This window comes from Mus caroli, unplaced genomic scaffold, assembly GCF_978045245.1.
Source record: "Mus caroli unplaced genomic scaffold, Mus_caroli_1 scaffold_8, whole genome shotgun sequence".
In the NCBI taxonomy this organism is placed as follows: domain Eukaryota; kingdom Metazoa; phylum Chordata; class Mammalia; order Rodentia; family Muridae; genus Mus; species Mus caroli.
The window spans coordinates 125,978,300-126,002,882 of NW_028227263.1; the positions used below are offsets into that span (position 1 = coordinate 125,978,300).

The 24,583-nt window shown below is 40.0% G+C and overlaps 1 protein-coding gene across 1 annotated transcript in view; it reads right to left on the reverse strand.

Annotated features, from left to right (window-relative positions):
• Positions 1 to 4,036: 4,036 nt before the first annotated feature.
• LOC110297395 (cell adhesion molecule CEACAM5-like) overlaps positions 4,037 to 24,583 on the reverse strand; it is a 38,940-nt gene continuing 18,393 nt past the window's right edge. The window contains exons 4-8 of the mRNA XM_085842475.1: positions 12,931 to 13,290; positions 10,529 to 10,879; positions 7,149 to 7,508; positions 5,352 to 5,705; positions 4,037 to 4,320 (exon numbers count right to left, since the gene is read on the reverse strand). Coding sequence (XP_085698601.1) covers positions 4,037 to 4,320; positions 5,352 to 5,705; positions 7,149 to 7,508; positions 10,529 to 10,879; positions 12,931 to 13,290 — 1,709 coding nt within the window. The remainder of the gene's footprint in view (positions 4,321 to 5,351; positions 5,706 to 7,148; positions 7,509 to 10,528; positions 10,880 to 12,930; positions 13,291 to 24,583) is intronic.

Genomic DNA, 24,583 nt, shown 5'->3' on the forward strand with positions numbered 1-24,583 from the left:
TTCCACCAAAGAAATCTGACAATTGGTAGACACCTTCAGCAAAGTGGCCAGATATAAAATTAATTCAAACAAATCAGTAGCCTTCCTATACTCAAAGGAGAAATAGACTGAGAAAGAAATTAGGGAATCAACACCCTTCAAAATAGTCACTAAGAAGATATAATTTGTAAAATACATAAAACTCAAGAAGAAGGAAGACCAAAGTGTGGATACTGGATCCTTAGAAGGAGGAATAAAATGCCAATTGAAGTAGTTACAAAGTTCAGAGCAGAGACTGAAAGCACGACCATCCAAAGACTGCCCCATCTGGGGATCTGTCCCATAAACAACCACCAAACCCATACACTATTGCAGACGCCAATGAGAGCTTGCTGACAGGAGACTGATGTAGCTGTCTCCTGATAGGCGCTGCCAGTGCCTGACTAATACAGAAGTGGATGCTCACAGTCATCCATTAGACAGAGCACACCGTCCCCAATGAAGGAGCTAGAGAAAGTACCCAAGGAGCTGTAGGGGTTTGAAGCCCCATAGGAGGAACAATAAGACGAACTAACCAGTAAGCCCAGAGCTTTCTGGGACTAAACCACCAATCAAAGAAAACACACAGAGAGACTCATGTCTCTAGCTGCATATGTAGCTGAAGATGGCTTAGTAGGTCATCAATGGGAAGAGAGGCCCTTGGTCCTGTGAAGGTTCTATGCCCCAGTATAGGGGAATGCCAGGGCCAGGAAGTGGGAGTGGGTGGGTTGGGGAGCAGGGGGAGGGCGAAGAGGATAAGGTATTTTAGGATGGGAAACTAGGAAAGTGGATAACATTTGAAATGTAAATAAATAAAATATCTAATAATAAAATAAATTAAAATTACACACACACATACACACACACACACACACACACACACACACAATATCTTGGTGTGACTCCAACCAAACAAGTGAAAGATCTGTATGACAAGAACTTCAATTCTCTGAAGAAATAAATCAAAGACCTCAGAAGATGGAAAGATCCCCCAGGCTGATGGATTGGCAGGATTAATATAGTATAAATGGCCATATTGCCAAAAGGAATAGCTACAGATTCAATGCAATCCCCACTGAAATTCCAACTTAATTCTTCATTGAGTTAGAAAGAAAAATTCTGAAATTCATTTGGAATAACAAAAAAATCCAGGATAGCAAAAACTATTCCCAACAATAAAAGAAATTCTGGGGGAATCACCATTCCTAACCTCAAGCTCTACTACAGACTAGTAGCGATAAAAACTGCATGGTATTGGTATATATGGAATGGAATTGAAGACTCAGGAATGAACTCACACACCTATGGTCATTTGATCTTTGGAGAAGGAGCTAAAGCCATCCAGTGGAAAAAAGATATCATTTTCAGCCAATGGTGCTGATTCAATAGGTGGTCAACATATAGAAGACTGCAGATTGATCCATTCTTATCTCCCTGTATCTCCCTCTCAAGTTCAAGTGGATCAAGGTCTTCCAAATAAAACCAGATACACTGAATCTAATAGAAGAGAAAGTGGGGAAAGTCTCTAATACACGGTCATGGGGGAAAAGTTCCTGAACAGAATACCAGTGGCATATCCTCTGAGATTAAGAATTGTCAAATCAGACCACATAAAGTTGCTAAGCTTCTTAAAGGCAAAGGACACTGTCAATAGGACAAAATGGCAGCCAACAGATTAGAAAAAATCTTTACCTATCCTACATCTGATAGAGGGCTAATATACAATATATGCAAATGGCTAATATACAATATATACAAAGAACTCAAGAAGTTAGACTGCAGAGAACCAAATAACTCTATTAAAAATGGGGTACAGTTCTACACAAAGAATTTTCAACTGAAAAGTATAGAATGGCTGAGAAGCACCTAAAGAAAAGTTTAAAATCCTTACTTATCAAGGAAGTACAATTCAAAATGACCCTGAGATTCCACCTCACACCAATCGGAATGTTTAAGATCAAAAATTCAGGTGACAGCAAATACTGGTGACGATGTGGAGCAAGAGGAACACTTCTCCATTGCTGGTTGGATTGCAATCTGGTAGAACCAGCTTTGCAAAACAATCTGGAGATTCCTCATAAAATTGGAAATGGTTGTACCTGGAGATTCACTCCTGGGCAGATACTTAAAAGATGCTCCAACATCTAACAACGACATGTGCTCCACTATGTTCATAGCAGCCATATTTATAACCAGAAGCTTTAAAAAAAAAACCCACATGTTGCTCACTGGAAGAATAAATACAGAAAATATAGTATGTTTACACAATGGATTACTACTCACCTATTAAAATGATGTATTCATGAAATTCTTAGACAAATTGATGGAACAAAAAAATATAATCCTGAGTGATGTAGCAAAGACAAAAACAACAACAACAAAACAAAAACATGGCATGTAATCACTGATAAGTGGATATTAGCTCCAAAGCTCAGAATACTCATGGCACGACTCACAGACCATATGAAGCTGAAGAAGAAGGAAGACCAAAATGTGGATGGTTCAGTCTTACTTGGATAGGAGAAAAATAATAACGGGGGGTAGAGGGATGGAGGGATCTGGGAGGGATATAGGAGGGGGATAAAAAAGCAAGGCAGGATCAAGTATGGGAAGAGATAGGAGAGAAGTACAGAGGGTCAGAAAATTGAATAGAAATATGTAGCAATGGGGGAATGAGAACTGGGGGTAGCCACTAGAAAATCTCAGATGCCAGGAAAGTGAGTTTCCTAGGACCAAACAGGGATGACAATAATCTAAATAGCAAATAACGGTGATATAGAATCTGTAGAAACCACCTCTAGTAGATAGGCCCAATCCCCATTTGAATGATGAGGCCACCTACCCATCTCAAAATTTTAACCCAGAATTGTTCCTGTCTAAACTAAATTCAGGGGCAAAATATAAAGCAGAGACTGAAGAAAAGGCCATCCAGAGACTGCTCTACCTAGGGATCAATCCTATTTTCATATAGCAAACCCCAACACCAAGAAGTACTTGCTGACAGGAGCCTGATATAGCTCTCCCATGAGAGTTTCTGCCAGCACCTGACTAACACAAATGCAGATGCATCCAGGTAACCACCAGACTGATCCCTGGGACCCCAATGGAAGAGGTTGGGGAGAGCTGAAAGATCAAAAGGGGATTGTAAACCCATAGGAAGAACAACAATATCAACTAACCAAACCACCCACAGCTCCCATGGACTAAACCACCAATCAAAAAGTATAAAAATGGAGGCTGGGCTCCAGCTACATATGTAGCAGAGGATTGCCTCAAGTGGCATCAGTGTGAGGGGACTCCCTTGGTCCTGTGGATGCTTGGCGATGAGAGTTCCAATTGTGCTTCTACAGACTCATAGATGGTCCTCAGGATTCAATGTATGAACAGAAACAGAAACCCAGGGAACCATGAATTTCAGCTCAGTGATATAGTTTAACCACAAATTGAGCTATCATTATGTCTGTCAGTGAAAGTCAATTTCAAGATAAAAACAGTGAGTGGAGATTGCGCCAAGGATTTTACATCTGGACCTCAAACAAGTTGTGGGTTGAAACTATTTAGAAACCACCAATGTGCACAGTGAATCGTGGGCAGTTCCATCTGGTAGAATTGGTGTTAGATGAAACTACTTGGGCATATGACAGGATGTTTGTCTCCATGCAACCACTGCACTATTTAAAAGGGGACTCAGAACACTTGGAAACTTGAGGCTGCTAAATTAGCCTTCAAGGATTCTAAAAAACAAACAAACAAAAGCAATACATTTAATCCACAACCTAAGCTCTTAACCTCAATTGGGTTTATTATATTGATGTCTTTATTTTGCTTTGGTAAACAGGTTTCATATTAAATCAAGGCCTGTCCTTGTACACTTGGTTATGTCAGGACTATAGGTATGAGTAACAATGAAGGCAGTACATGAGTGGTAACTGACAATTTTTACCACTTAACTCATCTCCATTTTGCACCACATCAATAAGGAAATGACCGCACTTTGCTGTAGATGAGAGGAGAGAGGTCACTCTTCCATCACAGACAGACAGACTGGGAGACTGGACTTTGAACTGACTGGGTTGGAGACCTCACATTGATACTTTCCAGCATCCTCCCTCCGGACGGGATCTATGCTGAGTTGGCACTTTGATGGGGAAAGTGTCATTCTCTCTGTGAGATGCAGACTCTGCTTATTGAAGAGCCAACGGATGGAGACACCAGGGTCAGCTGAGAAGCAAGTGAAGACTACTGAGCTCTGTACTCTGACTGTGGTGTCAGTCACTCGCACAAAAGGCCATGAAACAGGGGCTGTAAAGAAACAGAGGAGGGAACAAAATGACAGTAGTCCTTCAGAGAGCTCAATGATTCCCTCTATAGTTCACACTTAATGAAGCTTCCAGGGAGGAGAAATTGGAGCTGTTATGATAGACATATCTTGTGTTTTTGATTTATTATACGTGGGCTGTGTGACCCTGATTATCCCACTGAGGGTACTGTGTCTTGACTTCTCTATAACATGGCAGATAGTGCATGATCATTGCTGTGTCTATGAGTTAAACTTAGTTATGATCAATCTGAAGACCTTGGAATGAGGTAGATGCTCAAATTCTAAGTATATGCCAGGAGAAGAATATTCCCTATGCTGTACCCCTGAGGACAAGTAGTAGGGTGGAAAAACTGTCTCCATTGCTTCTCGCACTAGGGACACTGACCTTCCTGTGAAGTCTCAGAAACCCAAAACAATAATTGGTGAATTCTCCAGGATCATGTGCAGTGGAATTCAGAAGAAGGTGTTGGCCTAGATGACCTACAAAACTTCAGCTTTCATGGCAGTCTATAACTGGTTTGATAGTCTATGGAACTTGTGAATTCACTATAAGTGTGTTCTCTGCAAGCTCTAACAGAAAATCAAAACAAAGCATTGACAAAAAGGTACCAAGTGGCACATGGAGATGAAGAATGAAGAGTTTGGAGCCAGAGCATCCTGGTGGGCTTTGTGTGGAGTCAATTCTGTCCTCAACCATGGCCTGCCCAAGCTCTACAGAGTCTCTCTTGGAGCCAGGTGTATGATGAGAACCCCAAGAGTCTGTGCTGGGTCTGATGTACTAGAACTGAGTTATTCAGCATATGTTCTCCTCTCTGCAATAAAATATTGGTGAGGGATTCTGGTCTACTGCAGTTTGTCTAAGGAATGCATTTCCTGCAGTAACTGCCCAAACCCCAGTGTTGGGGGCTAAATGGAATGGGAGAATAAATAGGTTCAGCTCTTTCCAGACAGTACAGCATATAAAGCAGGAGAAGCCATACAAAACAGTTAGAGGCCAGAGAGAGTTACTTACTATTTACATGGACTTGCACGTGTGCTCTCTCAAGTTTGAAGTCCTTATGTAAAATTTCTAACATATACAATCCTGTATCATGCTCAGTGACATTCTGGATCAGCAGGGATCCATTAGTGTACACCATCTCTCTTCCACTGTGAGCAAGCCCCCAGATTGTGGATTCCATGGCTCTGCTATATTCAGCAATTTTAAAAATATCTGTTCTATACACTGATTTGTACCAGAAAAATGTCTGAACATCTTCTGGCACGTTACAAACAAGGAGAAGAACACTTTTCCCTACAGCAATATTCCAAGGCACTGGTTCAATTATGAGTTGGTCAGAGCTGAGACGATTACAGCAAGTAGAAGCTACAAGAAAAGAGAAAAGTTATCAATTCAGGAACATATGGTTGGAGATAAAATTAGTGAGCTTTGTCTGCAGCAGATGAACTGATCCCTCAGTCTAAACATGGAGGCATAGGTGTGTCTCTACTATCTGATGGAGGTGAGCAATATAACATCAATTCTCTCAGGGGTGCTGAATGTATCATTTCCTCTACAAGAATCTCTCCCTCTCCCTCTCCCTCTCCCTCTCCCTCTCCCTCTCCCTCTCCCTCTCCCTCTCCCTCTCCCTCTCCCTCTCCCTCTCCCTCTCCCTCTCCCTCTCCCTCTCCCTCTCCCTCTCCCTCTCCCTCTCCCTCTCCCTCTCCCTCTCCCTCTCCCTCTCCCTCTCCCTCTCCCTCTCCCTCTCCCTCTCCCTCTCTTCCTCCCTCTCTCCCCCCTCTCCCTCTCTCTCTCTTCTCTTTCTCTCTATGTTTTTTTCCCATGGCCGCCTCTTCATTCCCCTCAGTCAGACACTGGGTACACTCATGCCCAATGAAATTTGTGATGATATCTCCCCTGAATACTTTGTAAATTTTGTTCCAATCTACTTTATAGATATAGCCAGCCATTAAATTTCCCTAATACACATGCTTGCTACTCTGCCCTGCACCCCATGGAACTGGGGCGGAAAGAGGGTAAGAAGATCTGATTTTCTTGGCAGGCTCAAGTATTAGAAAAGGTTCAAAGACTAGAATGGCTGACTGTATGTCAAGGTGAAACAAACTAGAGTATTTTGGAAAACGGAAACGATAGTTTAATATGCCAGAACAGGATTGGACTCTGGGAAAGCCAGCAATATAATGTGTAATTGTATATTGATAGTGCAGGGTCCAAACCACTGCAAGAAAATCCACCCCTCTGCTATCAGTTCTGGGAGATAGAAGGAAACATACCAGCCTGAACAATCCATGAGTACTAAGCCAGTAAGCGTCACAATTCCTTTCGTCTGCATGAGATTGTAGATTATATTTACAGACCTCTGATGCTTGGACCTAATAAATACCCTAGTTTTATATGAATCTAAAATCCTGGTTCCCTCTAAGCACTGAGAAAAGTAAGGGTGCAGTCATGGCAAATGAACCCCAGGGTCACCCGTGGTTAAGCTTGGGGTCAGATTACTGTGATTAGAGCTTCTTGGTACTTATTTCACTGTGAGAATGTAATGGTCTCCTCATATGCTTGGCTTCAACTCTGATTCTTGGAAGACTCTGACAACTAAAGCTGAGTTGCTTTCCTTCAATAACTTCTTTATTACAGGAAAGAGTCAGAAAATAAAATCTGATTGGCTCCACCCTGTATGTCATACACTAAGTGCTCAAACCCCAACATGGGAACACAGTGCAGTGGGGAAGTAGACACAGTACAATCATGACAATCCTGTGAGTCTGAGCCCCACCCAGCAATGAACAATCACAGAGAACCACTTACTGTCCAGCTGGAGTTGCACATGGGCTATTTCATCTTTCAGATCTGTACTCATAGTTCGTAGAGTATAGAATCCAGTATCATTGTGCATGACCCTCTGGAGGAGCAGGGATCCATTGCTGTACACTGTTTCTCGACCACTGTGTGCAGGCCCTGGCAAGCTTGAACTTGTGGCTATTATGTGTTGTATGAGCTCAGATTTCTCCTCTGCAATCACCCCTTTGTACCAGAAAAGGGATAGAAGATTTTTTGGGAGATTGTGAACCAGTAGAAGAACACTTTCCCCTTCAGCAATGCTGGGTGGCACTGATTCTATACTGAGACTTGCAGTGGAGCCAGAGTCCTTGGAGTTTGGAACAAAGCCTAAAGGTAAAGAAAGAGAATCGTGTTTATTGTGACCATTGAGTATTTTTAAGATGAGTCCCTGTGTCCTGTGGAGTGCTCATTGTAAAGCCTAACTGTGGAGGAAGTGTCTTCCTGATCTACTTTGTGTCCCTCTACTTGTGATATTGTCTGCATGGTGCTCTCTACTTGGGTGTCAACATGGTTTTGGCTCACTGTCATCAATTCTCTGATATCTTCCAGCATAGAATGGTGTTGGAGTGATGCACCACTAATCTTTGTCCCTACACTCAGCTACTCTTTGTTATTGTTTTTTATTATTGTTGTTGTTCTCTTCTGTAATTCTTTTGGTTCCAATCACATGATTTCAGTTTCTACCTGTCTTTACTGGCTATTTTTCCATCAACTGCGTCTGGGACATATAAGAATTGGGATTTGTTTTATATTTTAAGGAAATACAGGCTAGAAAAATAATCACATGTGTCTAGATAATGAATGAATCAATCAATGAATGCAGTTATAGCATCCATTATGACTCTCCCCATACATATGTAAATATATAAAAGTTTTATAAGTATACATATGTATGTATATAAATATATATGTATATGTGCGCACACACACACACACATATATTTAAATATATAAAAGTTTTATAAGTATACATATGTATGTATATAAATATATATGTATATGTGCGCACACACACACACACACACACACACACACACACACACACATATATATATATATATATATATATATATATATATATATATATATATATATATATGTCTGGGCATAAAGTGCTAACTTTTTGTAATGGTTTTGACTTTTAACACTTATTTACAAATTAGTGTGTGAATGCTGTGCAGGGCTATGTCTCAGTGTTTGTGAATGGATGCAGGACACAATAAATTAACATTACATAAGAAAAATTCCATGCCTATCCTTAAAATATATGTTCACGATGAGCTTCTTGAACAGCTTCTGTCTCACTCTCTCTATTCTTGTCTAAAACCCCATGGCTTCTTTCAGGTCCTTTTGCCTATAGGAGAATCTATACAGCAGATCGAACTACTATCATTTCCCTGACAACCTGTGAGCAGAGCTCCTTACAAATGGTGTACCCTTTGCAGGGGGCCACAAGGGTGTCCTCCTTCTGTGAAACTTCAGCTCCAACACAGCTGCTGAACTCCATTGTACTTTCCCTCTCTAAGTGAGCCTCCTTCCAGGCAGGGGGAGTCTCCAAAGTACCATGATCTATGGTTTTATCTGTGTTCAAAACCAGTATCCCCCAGAGCTGTCTCTAGTTGCATATGTAGCAGAGGATGGCCTAGTCGGCCATCAATTGGGGGAGAGGCTCTTGGTATTGTGAAGATCATATGCCCCAGTACAGAAGAATACCAAGGACAGGAAGCAGGAGTGAGTGGGTTGGGGAGCAGGGCGGGGGGGGGGGTGTAGGGGATACCATTTGGGGAAAGCATTTGAAATGTAAATGAAGAAAATATCTAATAAAAAACCCTGCTTTCCCCCACTCCACTCTTAGTACTGCCCAGTGTTGCTTTACCCTTCTCTCTTTATATTTTAGTTATCCAAACCATGCTGTCATAAAAAAAGACTCAGAAGCCTCCCTATGTCCTGAGAGGACATCAACTTAACTCAGGGCTGACTTCTACCGTGCCCTAGATTTGGTCTGTCAGCACCAAAAGAGACCCTTTGCTTCCTTTGTGAAGCACAAACCCAACTGCTGATACTGTCTACCCACTGATCTCAAAGTTCTACAAACATGGAATTTTAATCGTAGCAAGAAGTGGACAACGGTGCCTGTGAGTGCTCCAAACTGGACCAGCAGAGTGATGCATGAGGAAAGGGACAGAACTCTTCTGAGTGGAGCTACCAGGCAGCATTCTGACCCAAGACAAAGTACCAAAAGAAGATTTATGGAATTTCACACATTGGTATGAAGTATGGAATTTCACACCTTTAGTAACATCAAGCTGAGTCCTGAAAAGATGCGGGGGACTCCATTGTCCCTTGAAGAGTTTCAAGATGATGCTCCCAGTTCGTCTTGATGAGCTGTGTGAGGATCTTTCTATGTGACCCCTGGGATTTCTGGGATTCCCTAAACTTCTGTCTAGGTGATGTCCCTCAGCTACCATATCTCTTCCAAAGGAAATAAAAGATACACACGCACACACACACACACACACACACACACACACACACACTATATATATATATATATACTCGCACAGTAGCATACATGGGAGCCAGCTATTATGTCTAAAATCTCTGTGTCCCTGACGTCCTGATCTTTAGGGGTAGAAGTAGAAGCCAGGCTAAAAGGTAAGTTCCTGGTTCAGATAAATACTATTCTGAATATGGATTGTGTGTCACAATAGTGCACATATTAATAACTAGGTGAACTGCAGCTCAGGCTTGGGGATCTATACAGATGATCATATTCTATTGTCATGTACCTCTAGAAAAGAATTCCCTGAGCTAGACCCAAGTTGACAGACATTTCTTAGGAAGAGTAATGTCCATTTCCTTCTCTCTCTGGCAACCATGACTTTCCATAAGTCCAATAAGCCCATCAGGACTGTTAGTTAGTAGGCAATGAACTTATCCAACTATGTTATCGTTGCTCAGTAACAAGGGAGTATACCACTGTTTTCTCAACTAGTTGCACTAATTGTTTCTGATGATAATTCTCAAGGACAAGTTTCTGGACAGAATCCCAAGAATATAGACAGGGTCTGATATCCTTGGGATGAATTACCCACCATGAGTTAAGTTACCTGCATAGTGAAGTCAAATAAAGCATTCTGATCAATTGAAGTTATTCTTTACCATGTGAGTCCTGCACTAAATGCCCAAGCCCCAACATGGTGATACAACAGAGAGGGAGTTAGTCTACTCAATGTGTATATTGAAGTAGGTGCAAAAACCTCAATGTAGAGATAAATGCAATGGGAAAGTCTGTAGGTCCAATTCCTCCTAGATAGTTCAGTGTATAAAGTAGGAGAGTCACTTACTATTTACATGGAGTTGAATGTGGGCTTTCTCAATCTTGAAATCTTTTCTTAAAATTTCTAGCATAAAGAATCCTGCATCATCCTCAGTGACATCAATTATCAGCATGGATCCATTGTTGTATATAAACTCTCTTAAACTGTATGCACTCCCCATAATGGTGGCATCCATGGCTCTGCTGTATTCTGCAATTTTATATGTATCTCTTCTATATGCTGATTTGTACCAGAAAAATGCTTGAAAGTCTTCAGGCAAATTGTGAACCAGAAGAAGAACACTTTTCCCTATAGCAACTTTTTGAGGAAGTGATTCAATTTTGACTTGAGAAAGTTGGTAGCAAGTAGAAAGGGATGCTAGACAAAAAAAGAGAGAAAGAAAAATTATCATTGTGAACATTGGGTTGGTGGGAAGAAGATGATCTTTGTCATTAGTAAGTAGATTTATCACTCAGCCTAAAGATGCGGGTGAATACCAGCAACTTGACTTTTATTCTCCCAAGGACACTGATTGCATCATTTCTCTGCTATTCTCTCTTTCTCTGTGTACATGTGTGTGTGTGTGTGTGTGTGTCTGTGTGTCTGTGTGTCTGTGTGTGTGTGTGTATGTGTATCCTCACTGCCCTCAGATACTCCCATGTCCACTTAAGTTTGAGATGACTCTTTGTGACGTTTTCCCAATTTTCTTTATTGCTACAGCTAACCACTACTCCAGCTGATAGGTGTGCTGCTGCTCTGCCCTGCAGCCCATGGGATTGGGGCAAATGAGGGCAAGGAGAAGTCTGAACTTTGCAGACTCAGGTATTAGAAAAGTTTCAGATAATAGAATGGCTGGCTTCAAGTGATCTTGACACATGCTAGTGTCCTTTGAAATATGGAAGCCTAGTTGAATATGACACTACAGGGGTTACCTGTAGTATATATTGTTTAATGGGATATTTATATTGCAGAATCCAGACCACTGCATACACCCATGGGTGTATGATAAAATAGAACAGGTCACACTGAGCAAACCATAAGTGGCAAACCAGTATGCAGCCCTCCTCATTTTATCTGCATGAGATTGTAGATTATATTTACAGACCTCTGAAGCTTGGAACTAATAAATACCCCGGTTTGATATTATTGGCCTAACACTGGTTCCCTGTAAGCAGTGAAAAAATTAAGAATAATATCATTGCAAATGATCCCCAGGGTCCCCTGTGGTTAAGCCTGGTTCATTGACTGTGGTCAGGGCTTCCTGGTATTCACTTGCCTGTAAGAATGCAATGGTTTCCTCATTTTCATAGCTACAACTCTGATTTTTGGCACTCAGATTTCTTAAGCTGAGTTGCTTTCTATCAATTACTTGTTTGGTACAAGGGAGAATGCTACGCCCACTCCAGTGAAGTCTGCCTGTCGAGGTCAAATGGCCTCGAGGCAGTCACTAGGCAAAGAGTTTCAAGGAAACAGCCTCCTGAAACCTTGGCATTCTCGTAGCCCGTATACTCAAACCCTATACCCAAGTTAGTAAGGTGTATGCTCTCTTTCAGTATTGTTTTATTATAAGTGCCTTTAAAGATTGAATTTAACATAGGTGAGCCTCCACCAGTGTCCCAATGTCCTAGAAAATCCTTGAAGCAGAGGAGCTTGGAACTCAGTAGGAATTCAGTAAGAAGGTTACCTATTCAGTAACATTCAAATTTACTTCTAGTAGAGACTTCAAAACTAATTAGGCATTACAAAGAACAGAGCTAGAATAGCTCAGGGCTAGTCTGCACAGTGATTACTTAGGACAGTAGCCGAGTCTCACCCAAACAAGGGAATACACAATGGCCTAGCGAATAGGTGGGGTAACCAGGAAAGAGTTATGGAATCCCCCTGGGACAGGTTTCTTCACTAGGCCCAAAGGAACAGCATAATTTACTAAGAACCCCTGGTGATGGGTTTAAAAATATACTAGCATTACCCCACCATTCTAAGTGGTAAATGCGGCCTGATCCCCGCCATCTTTTGATGTATACATTCCTTTTGTTTTGTGTCACTGTAACTTAGAGGATGTGTCTTGCTTGGTTTCATGTTATTCTTCTGTATAAAAAGTTTGATGCTCTATTTGACAAATTACACTCAGATCCAACACGCTCTCTTGTGTCATATTTGTTGTCATTCGGCAACTCCTTCGCCCACCTGCAAACAGAGACCCGTTTCATGCAGATAGGAGACCCAAAAAAGGGGTTAGTCTGCAGTAGGAGAGTCACACAATATAGTCTGATTTATGGATATTTGACATCACTATGTGTATTCTGCACTAAGTGCTTAAAGCATAGCATGGGGACACAGCAGTGGGGGAAAGGAGGCAGAGTATAGGCATGACAAACCTGTGTGTCTAAGCCCCACCCTGCATTAAACAATCACAGAGAACCACTTACTGTCCATGAACAGTTGCACATGTGCTACTTCATCTTTCAGATCTGTACTCATAGTTCGTAGAGTATAGAATCCAGTATCATTCTGCATAACTTCCTGTAGCAGAAGGGATCCATTGTTGTATACTGTCTCGCGACCAGTGTGTGCAGGCCCTGGAACACTTGAATTTGTGGCTTTTATGTGTCTGGCAAGCTCAAATTTCTTCACTGCAATAACTCCTTTGTACCAGAAAAGGGATAGAAGGTTTTGGGGGAGATTTTTAACCAGTAGAAGAACACTTCCCCCTTCAGAAATGCTGGGCGGCACTGATTCAATGGTGAGCTTGGCATGGGGAGAAGGGTGCTCACATGTCCAAAGAGATGCTAGAAACAAAAACAGAGATCCATATAATTTACAGTGCTTTTGGTAATATGAAGTCCTATATCCTGCCTAGGTAAGTTCATTGTTAGCCTAACTGTATGGGTTAGTGTCTCTCTATCCTACTTTGTGTTTCTGCACTGCTAATTTCTTCTACATGGTACTCTCTACTCAGGTGTCAGCATGGCTCTGATTCACTGCCCTTGAATTACTTGATAAAATTCAGTCTAGATTAGTATTGGGTTGATGCCTCCCATACCTTTTCCCTACACATCCTGTAGCTTAACTCTCTGCCTCTTTGTTGTTATTGTTCTCTTCCTCTTGTGGTTCCAGTCAATAGCTGACTTCAACTTCAAGGTTATTTGTTTACCTGCCATTCTTCTTGTCAACTAGGGTAGTAGCATCCTGAGAACTATGATTTGTCTTAAATTTTTTTAAGAAAATGTATCCTGGAAAATGATCTGATACCTATGGATGAAACTATTTTCTTATAGTACTCTGCATGCCCTTAGATTTATTTGAAATATTAGTAAATTTGGGCATACCATGCTAAATATCTTCACTTTTTAACTTTTTACACTTATTTACAAATTACATTGTGTGAGTTCGTGTGCATGGGTGTGTCACAGTGTGTGTAGGTAGGTAGGTACAACATATGTTGAGTTCAGAGGATACTTTGAGTTCATTGGGTCTCATGTTATCAGACAATGATGCAAATGCCTATGTCCATTGAACTATATCACTGATCAACACCTGCTTGATTTTTTTTTCTTTTGGTCTGGTAAATCATAGCTGAGAACATCAGTTTCCAGAAAATTTTGATAGTGGTTAAGTTTATGTAAGAAAACTGTCATATCTATCCTTACAATTTCTTTTTCATTGTGTCCTTCCTGAAGCTGAGCCTCTGTCTGGTTCTGTGCATTCTCTTCTAAAAACACTGAGAGTGCTCTCAAGTTGTTGTCTTACTTAGGAGAATCCAGACAGTAGAAAGATTTATTCTCATAATCTTCCTCACCTTTTAGGATGAGCTTCTGAAAATTTATGCACTATGGTAGGATTTTGATCACACTCTGAACCCTGAGGTTTTGTTATTTACTGGGAAAACCTGTTTCTAGTTTTCCTGTTCAACCTCAACTTTAGTCCAAGAGCTTTCTGTTTATTTTAAACAGAATTAAGTATAGTCAACCATAGGTCAAGGGTCACAACAAGAAACCAGTTGGCAGGGAGTAAACATAGAAAAACTAGATTAAGAGTGAGTCAGGAGGATGGCTATAGATGCTCACAGGAAGAGTAGAGGCATATTCAATTTGAAAGGGTTTGTGAAGGCATAGAGAATGAGAACTCTCTATTGGGGGAATGTCAACTGAGGAGGAAGGTCAGCTAGGTGCTTTCTCTGCTTCTCTTATTTTGCAGGCTCTCAAACAAGCATCTGGCTTCTGAGACATTTTTGGTAAAATTGAGATTTGTTTTTCAAAAAACACTATTTGGCACACCAATGCCTGGCACAAGCACCAGGACAGAGAAATATGCCAGAGGTACACAACCTGAGAAGCCATCAGATTTGTTAAACCATCTGGAAAGTCCTCAAAGAGAGACTTAAGGATGGAAAATACCAAAATATAAGGTGCTAGGACCCGATATATAGTTGCCTTAGATGGCTTGAAAATAGCAATACATAATGTAAATATAATTGAGATTGACATAATGGCAATTACAATTACTATTAATCTGTTGTTTCATATTTTGCCCTCTATAGTAATAGATTTATAAGTGAAAAATAAGAAAAATACTCAGACACAGAGGAATTTAGACAAGACTCGACCACACCACCACATGATGAGACTGAAGAGGGAAGCCCAAGGTCAATAGAAAATGAAATTTAGTTAATCCAGTTACTATACAAGGACTACCAGCAGACAACACATATCTACACTGTTATGAAAAGGCTAGCACAGTCCAAGAAAATTAGCTGAGTCTGTAAGACAGATGGCTCTGAAAGAGAAGAAAAAAGATGCACATGTAGATCATTTGGATCCAAAGTTAGCTCGTATTTTAATTATTTTTCTTTCTATTCATTCTCCAAAAAACTGTAAACAACCTAGATGTCTCTCAACTGCAGAATGAATCAAGAAAAGGTGGTACATTTACACAATGAAATACAAGTAATCCATTAAAAACAAAGACATCATAAAATTTGTATAGAATATAACAACTTATGTGTGGTAACACAAACCCAAAAAGGCACATGTGGTATGTGCCCACTTATAAGTGAACATTAGCTATAAAGTACAGGCTAACTCTGTGTTACAATCCACAGAACCAAAGAAACTAATTAATAGGGACAGCTCAGGGAAGGAAGAGAAAACAAAATAGCCACTGGAGGTGGAAGGAGGGAGGAAACTGGGCGGGTAGAAGGTGAAGATAAGAATGAGTAAGGGGATTACTTATGGGAAAGTTGGTATGAGAAAATGGTTAGAGTTAGAACAGAAATCAATGCAGGACATCTCTGAGTCTACCAGGAGATATGGAACAAGGGAGTCTCTGAGAAGCCTATGGGAATGACCTTAACTGAAATTCCTACATCAGGAAATATGGAGGCTGAAGTGGCCACTTCCAGTGGCCAGGTGGAACTCCCAGCAGAGGGGGGATATCAACCCACCCAGAAAAACCTCCAACTCAAAGTATTTCGTGCCTACAGATGTTCAGGGGTAACAATGGAATAGATTGAGGAAATGACCAAACAATGACTGGCCCAATTTGATACCTGTCCCATATAAAAGAGCTGACCCCTGACACTATTAATGACACTCTGCTATGCTTGAATGCAAGAGCCTGGAATATCTGTTTCCTAAGAGGCTTCATCAAGAAATTAATGGACACAAATGTGGAGATCCACGGCCAAACACCAAGCAGTGGTCAGTAAGTTGTATGGATGAGTTGGGGATAGAATTGAGGAAGGCAGAAGGGTCAAGGACTCTACAAGAGATCTACATAGTCAACTAATTTGGGCCCATGGAAGCTCACAGAGACTGAGCTACCAACCAAAGAGTAGGCACAAGTTGGACCTAGGCCCCTACATACTTGTAAGAGATGTGTAGCATGGTATTAATATGGACCCCCTAACCATTGGAATAGGGGCTGTCTCTGACTCTGTTGTCTTTCAATGGAACCCCTTCCTCTAGATAGACTTCCAGGTTGGGCCTCACTGGAAGAAGATGCATTTATTCCTGCTTGGACTGGATGTACCAGAGTAGAGTTGTGCCCAAGTGGGTATTCTCTCTGAGTAGGTGGAAAGGGGATGATGATGGGAGAGACATGTAACAGTGAGACTGAGAGGAGAGAAGGGACAAGGCCCAACATCAGGATAGGAACTGTATGAATAACAGAATAGAATAGAATAGAATAGAATAGAATAGAATAGAATAGAATAGAATAGAATAGAATAGAATAGAATAGAAGTATGATACTCTTGCCAGCTTTTGGACCACTTCCCCTAACTGAGCTTTCTTATCTGACCTCAGTAGAAGAAAATGCACCTAGTCCTATTCTAGTTTCATATGCCAAAGTGGTTGATATTCACAGGTGCCCCCCCCCACTTCTCTGAGGAGAGATGGAGATGTGGGGGGAAGAAAAGGGAAGAAGATTGGCTGGGAGAAAGAGGTGAAGGTGTGATCGGGGTGTAAAGTAAATAAGTTAATTAATTAATGGTTAAGGAAATAAATAATTTATTTCAAACCTTAAAAGGTGATAAGGATTTAAATAGTTCAAGAAGGTTATCAGCTAAGACCGAGAGAGAATTGGCTCTGATAGAAAAGAAATCTCAGGATTCACATGTACATCATTTGGATCTGAAGCAGGATAGTGTTTTAGTTATTTTACTTCTACTCATTTTGGCATAGGAATTCTTAAGCAGAGAGAAGATAATATCTTAGAATGAATCCTTTTAGCACACAAACAATAAAAACTTAAAGGGCAACGTAGAAAATGTTTCTGAATTAATTCTGAAAGAAAAATTAAATTTTCATCAATTATCATTGATAGAAACACAAGAAATTATGGTAACTTCTACTACTACTGAAATTGCATCATTATGGGCAGAAAAAGAACATTGACAAAGATCTTGCAGCAGTCGGGGTGTTATAAACAAATAACACAAAAGCAAAAGGCATCAATTTATAAATACTACAACTTGGAATCTCCCTCATATAGTAAAAGGAACACCAATTTCTAAGCCTCTATATTCTATACAGATGCAAATAAATCAGGACAGGCAGATTATAAGTCAAGGAAAAATGAGTAAAGTGGCTCAGAGTTATTATTAAGTTAAAAAAATCAAAGCTATGTGCCATTCTTGTAGTATTTTTAGATTTTCCTGAATATACAGCAGATCAGTAGCCAACATCAAACAAAATAGAGAAACTTAAGTAATACCACTAAAATAAGGGACTAGACAAGGCTGCCCACTCTCCATACCTATTCAATATAGTACTTGAAGTCCTAGCTATGGCAGTTAGACAACAAAAGGAGGCCAAAGGGATACAAATTGAAAAGAAAGAATTCAAAATATCACTATTTGCAGATGATATGATACTATAATTAAGTGACCCCAAAATTCCACCACTGAACTCCTAAACCTGATAAACTGTGGGGCATTGGGCTATGCACAGACAGGCTGGTCTCCAGTCGAGCTGAGATCTGAACCCTGGAATGATCATATTTCACCTACATGACATGGTAGGCATTCCCTCATGCACCTAGAACTCTGGCTCCTGTCTAAGTTACCGTCCCCCAGAGCCCCCACAAGAGAAGCATAGCTAGAAGTCACATAGGCAATGTCCCAAGCTCTGACCTTCAGGCTAAACTCCTCCCCAGTTACCTAGCAACAGAAAAGATAGCAGCTCACTTTAAAGGGGGCTGTTAGGCCCCTCCTTGCTCTCTCACTCCTCTCATTCATTTGTTCTCTTACCTCTGCTCTCTCACTCCTCTCTTTGTCTTCTCCTCTCTCCTCTCCTCTCCTTTCACTCTCTTACTCTCTTTCTCTCTAGCCTTTCCTCTCTCTCTCTCTTTTCACCTTCTCTCTTTCCCCGTGCCTTCTACAATAAAGTTCTAAAACCATAGACAGTATCTGCTCATCAAGGCCCACTGTGCTTGGAGGATGGGATAGGCTTTCTCCTAATGAGAGAAATTCTTCTAATCTCCCTGTGGAAGGCCTTCCTGTGCTCCAGCCAAGGTTCTCTGCGCTCACTCTCACCAGTGTAGGAACCTCTCTTCCCTCTTCCCTCTCTCCCATAACCCCGGGGGCTACAGGGTATGGCCCCGGGACCCCCAGGTTGGACTGCCCCTTGTCCACCCCCTATTAGTTCCCACAACAAACAACTTCAGCAAAGTGGCTGGATATAAAATTAATTCAAATAAATCTGTAGCCTTCTTCTGCGAAAAGGTAAAGAGGCTGAGAAAGAAATTAGGCAATTGACACTCTTCAAAATAGTCACAAATAATCTATGATACATTTGTGTGACTCTTACTAATCAAGGGAAAGATCTTTATGACAAGAACTTCAAGTCTTTGAATAAGGAAATTGAAGAAGATCTTAGAAGATGGAACGATCTCTCATGCCCATGGATTGACACTATTAATATAGTAAAAAATGTCCATCTTGCCAAAATTAATCTACAGATTCAATGCAATCTCCATGCAAATTCCAACCCAATTCTTCATAGAGTTAGAAAGAGCAATTTTCAAATTTATTTGGAATAACCAAAAACACAGGATAGTGAAAACTATACTCAACAATAAAAGAACTTCTGGGGGAAATCACCATCCCTGATCTCAAGCTGTACTACAGAGCAATCATGATTAAAAACTGCATGGTATTGATAAAGTGACAGGCAGGTAGATCAATGGAATAGAATTGAAGACCCAGAAATGAACCCACATACCTATGATCACTTGATCTTTGACAAAGGAGCCAAATGCATCCATTTGAAAAAGATAGCATTTTCAACAAATGATGCTGGTTGAACTGGCTGAAAGCATGTAGAAGAATGCAAATTTAACCATTCTTATTTTTTGTACAAAGCTCAAGTGAAAGTGATTCAAGTAACTCCACATAAAACCAAATATACTGAAACTAACAGAAGAGAAAGTAGGGAAGAACATGAGCACAGGGAAATTTTTCCTGAGCAGAATACCAATGGCTTATGCTCAAAGATCAAGAATTGACAACTGGGACCTCATAAATTTGCAAAGCTTCTTTAAGGGAAAAGACACTGCCAATAGGAAAAACTGGCAACCAACAATTTAGAAAATATATATTTACCAATCCTACATGTGACAGAGAGCTAATTTACAAGATATACAAAGAACTCAAGAAGTTAGACTCCAGAGAACCAGATAGCCCTATTAAAATGGGGGTACAGAGCTAAACAAATAATTCTCAACTGAACAATAGTGAATGACTGAAAAGCAGCTAAAGAAGTGTTCAACATCCTTAGTCATCAGGGAAATGCAAACCAAAACAACCCTAAGATACCACCTATACCAGTCAGAATGGCTAAGATCAAAAGCTCAGGTGACAGAAGACAATGGCAAGAATGTGGGGAAAAAGGAACACTCTGCCACTGCTGGTGGGTTTACAATCTAGTGCAACCACTCTGGAAATCAGTCTCATGGTTCCTCAGAAAATTGGATATAGTAATACATGAGGGCCCAGCAATAACACTCCTGTACATATACCCAGAAGATATTCAAACATATAATAATTCCAACATAAATGCTCTATGTTCTTAGCAGCCATATTTATAATAGCCAGAATCTGGAATGAACCCAGATGTCTCTCAACAGAGGAATGGATACAGAAAATATGGTACATTTACATAATGGAATACTACTCAGCTATTAAAACAGTGAATTCATGAAATTCTTAGGCAAATGGATGGAATTAGAAAACATGATACTGAGCAAGGTAACCAAATCACAAAAGAACACACATTGTACCCACTCATAGATAAGTGGATATGAGCCCCAAAACTCAGAATACCCAAAATACAATTCATAGACCACATGAAACTCAAGAAGAAGTAAGACTAAAGTGTGAATACCTCAGTCCATCTTAGAGGGGGGAATAATATACACATGGGAGGAGATACAGAGACATATTTTGGAGCAGAAACTGAAGGAAAGGCTGTCCAGAGACTGTCCCCACCTGGGGATCCATCCTATATACATTTACCAAATCCAGACACTAGTGTGTATGCCAACAAGTGCTTACTGACAAGACCTGAGATAGCTACTTCCTGAGAGGCTCAGCCAGTACCTGACAAATACAGAGAGGGCTGCTCAAAGTCAACCACTGGACTGAACACAGGGTCCCCAATGGAGGAGCTAGAGAAAGTACACAAGGAGCATAAGGTTTGCCGCCCCATAGGAGGAACAACAATATGAACCAACCAGTACTCTCAGAGCTCCCAGGGACTAAACCACCAACCAGAGTATACATGTGCTACACACACTCCAGTGAAGTTTGCTTGGCAGGCCAAGAGGTCTGGGAGCACTCAGGATGCAAAGAGTTTCACGGAAACTCACCTCCTGGAAATTTGGCTTCTCATAACCCATATACTCATACCCTATCCCCATGTTAGTCTGGTGTATGGATCCATGTGCTCTCTTTTAGTATTATATTATTATAAGTACCTTTTAAAGATTGAATTCTGACATAGCTAAGCCTTCACCAGTGTTCCAACGTCCCAGAAAATCCTTGAAGCTGACAAAGTTGGAATTCAGTAGGAATATAGTGAGAATGTTACCTATCCAGTAACATTCAAATTTACTTCTAGTAGAGACAGTGAAACTAATTAGGCATTACAAAGAACAGAGCTGGAATAGCTCAAGGCTGGTCTGCAGAGTGTTTACTTGAGACAATAGCCAGTCTTACCCAGACAAGGGAATTTACAATGGCCTAGCAAATAGGTGGGTTTACCATGAAAGAGTTAGGGAATCCCCCTGAGACAGGTTTCTTTACTAGGCCCAAAGAAATCAGGCATTTACTAAGAACCCCTGGTGGTGGGCTTAACAATAGACTAGCATTACACCTGGCTCCCTTCTTAGTGGCAGCGGCCTGGTCCTCAATTTCTTTTGATGTATACATTCCTTTTGTATTGTGTCACTGTAACTTGGTGGATATATCTCCCCTGGTTTCTTGTTATTCTTCTGTATAAAAAGTTTGATGCTCAACTTGACAAATTACATTCAGATTCTACACAACCTCTTGTGTTGTGTCTGTCTGTCATTCACCAACTCCTTGCCCATCTGCAACTAGAGACCCGTTCAACACAGACAAAGGGACCCAGAGGGACTGCGGCACACATGGAGGGACCTGTGGCTATAGTCGCATATATAGTAGAAGATGGCCTTGTCAGACATCAATGAGAGGAGAAGTCCTTGGTCCTGGGAAGGATCATTGCCCCAGTGAAGGTGAATGCCAGGATAGGGAAGTGGGAGTGGGTGGTTTATCGAACAAGGGGAGGGGTATGGGATAAGGGGTTTTAGGAGAGGAAATAAGGAAAGGGGATAATATTTGAAATGTAAATATAGAAAGTATCTAATAAAAATAAATTTTATTATTTTTTTAAAAACCTACTAACCCAAAATAACCAGGAAAATTAAGTACATAATGAATAGACTAAACTAAGAATAATAGGTACAGAAAAGAATGAGGATTCCCAGATCAAATAAACAGAAAATGTATTCAACAAAATCATAGAGGAAAACTTCCACAAACTAAAGAAAGACATGCACATAAATGTACAAGATACATATAGAACACAAAATATAGTATACCAGAAAAGAAAATCCTCCCATCATACAATAATCAAAACACTCTATGACCAGAACAAAGAAATATTAAAAGCTGTAAGTGAAAAATGCCTAATAACATAGAGGCAGACCTATCAGAAGCTCACCAGTCTTCTCAATAAAGATCCTAAAAGCCCGAAGACACTGGATAGGTGTTATGTAGACCCAAAGATTACACAAATGCCAATCCGGGATACTATACCCTGAAAAACTCTTAATCATTATAGATAAGAAACCAAAGTAATCCATGTCAAACAAAAATTTAAACAATATCTTTCTTCCAATTCAGACCTACAGATGATTCTAGAAGGAAAACTTCAGCACACAGAAAGTAACAAACACCAAAAAACAAACAAACATGAAATTAATCATCACCCAACAAAATACAAAGGAGAGAATGAAAAACACATAATGCCACCTACACCAACAAACATGTAAGTAATGAACAGTTATCTGTCTTTAATATCTCTCAGTATCAACAGCTTCAATTCTCCAATACAAGACAAAGCTGACAGACAGGATTACAAGCATGATCCAACATCTTCCTGCATATAAGAAATACACTTCAATGACAAAAAGAGACTACCTCTGAGTAAAATGCTAGATAAAATACTTCAAAGCAAATGATCCCAAGAAACAAGTGGGAGTTACCTCTTTAATACACAATAAAATAGAAATTCAACCAAAAGCTACCAAGAAACATGGGGAAGGACACTTCATATTCACCAAAGGAAAAATCTACCATGAAAATGTCTCTATTCTGTACATCGAAGCTCCCAATTCAAGGGTATGCACATTTGTAATAGAAAGTTTACTAAAACTCAAAACACAATAACAATGAGAGACTTCAGCACCCATTCTCACCAATAGACATGTCACTGAAACAAAAATTAAACACAGACACAGTGAAACAAATAAAGGTTTTAAACCAAATGGATTTAACAGATATATACAGAACATTTCACCCTAAAACAAAAGAATATAACTTCTTCTCAGCACCTCTTATCACCTTCTCCAAAACTGACTATATAAATCACTCCCAAAATAAGCCTCAACAGATGCAATATGATTGGCATAATCCTGTGCATTCTATCAAATCACCACAGACTAAGGCTAGACTTCAATAACAACAAAAACAACCAAAACCCACATACTCATAGAAACTGAACAACTCTCTAATCAATAATAAAGTTATCTGGAAGAAATAAAGAAATTAAAGACTTCCTGGAATTCAATGAAAATGATGGCACAGAATACCCACATTTATGAGACACAAAGAAAACAGTGCTAAGAGGAAAGTCATAGCAATAAGTGCCCTCATAATGAAACTGGAAAGACTTTACACTGGCAGCATATCAGCACATATGAAAGCCCTAAAATAAAAAAGAAGCAAACACACCCAAGATGAGTAGAAAGCAGGAAAAAGGCAAACTCAGGATCAAAATCAACCAAGTAGAAACAAAGAGAAAAATACACAGAATCAACAACACCAAAAGCTGGTACTTTGAGAAAATCACCAAAATAGATAAACCCCTAGCCAAACTAAATAAGGGCACAAGACAGTATTCAAATTAACAAAGTCAGAAATGAAAAGAGAGACATAAAAGAAACTGAGGAAGTAAAAAAAAATCATCAGATCCTACTATAAAAAACTATCCTACTCAATAAAACTTGAAAATCTAGGTAAAAGTGGATGAATTTCTAGACAGAAACCAAGTACCAAGGTTAAACCAAAATCAGGTAAAATATCTAAACAGTCGCTTATCCCCTAAGGAAATAGAAGAACTCATTAAAATTTTCCAACTGAGAGAGAGAAAGAGAGAGTGCTCAGGGCAACCTGGCTTTAGTGCATAATTCTCCCATTCCTCAAAGAAGAGCTAATATGAGCCTTCCTCATATTTTTCATTGAATTAGAGACAAAAGGAACACTACCTAATTCATTGTATCAAGCATCGATAACTCTGATAACTAAACCACATAATACTCCAAAAACGAAATAGAGTCTCAGACCAATTTCACTTATGAATACCGGTTCAAAAATACTCAGTAAAATTCTTGCAAACAGAAGCCAAGAACACATCAAAACCATCATTCACCAGTATCAAGTAGGTTTTATCCCAGGGATTTAGGGTTGGTTCAATATATGAAAATTCTTCAACATAATCGACTATATAAACAAACTCAAAGAAAAAAGTTACATGATCATCTCATTAGATGCTAGAAAAGCATTGGACAAAATACAACACCTCTTCATGTTAAAAGTATTGGAGGTCAGAAATTCAAAGCCCATTGTTAAACTTAATAAAAGCAGTATACAGCAAAACAACAGCCAATTCCAAATAAAATGGACAGATTTATGAATCTGTCCCATTAAACACAGGGCTAACCACTCTCCACATATTTATTCAATATAGTACTTGAAATACTAGCTAGAGCAATAAGGCA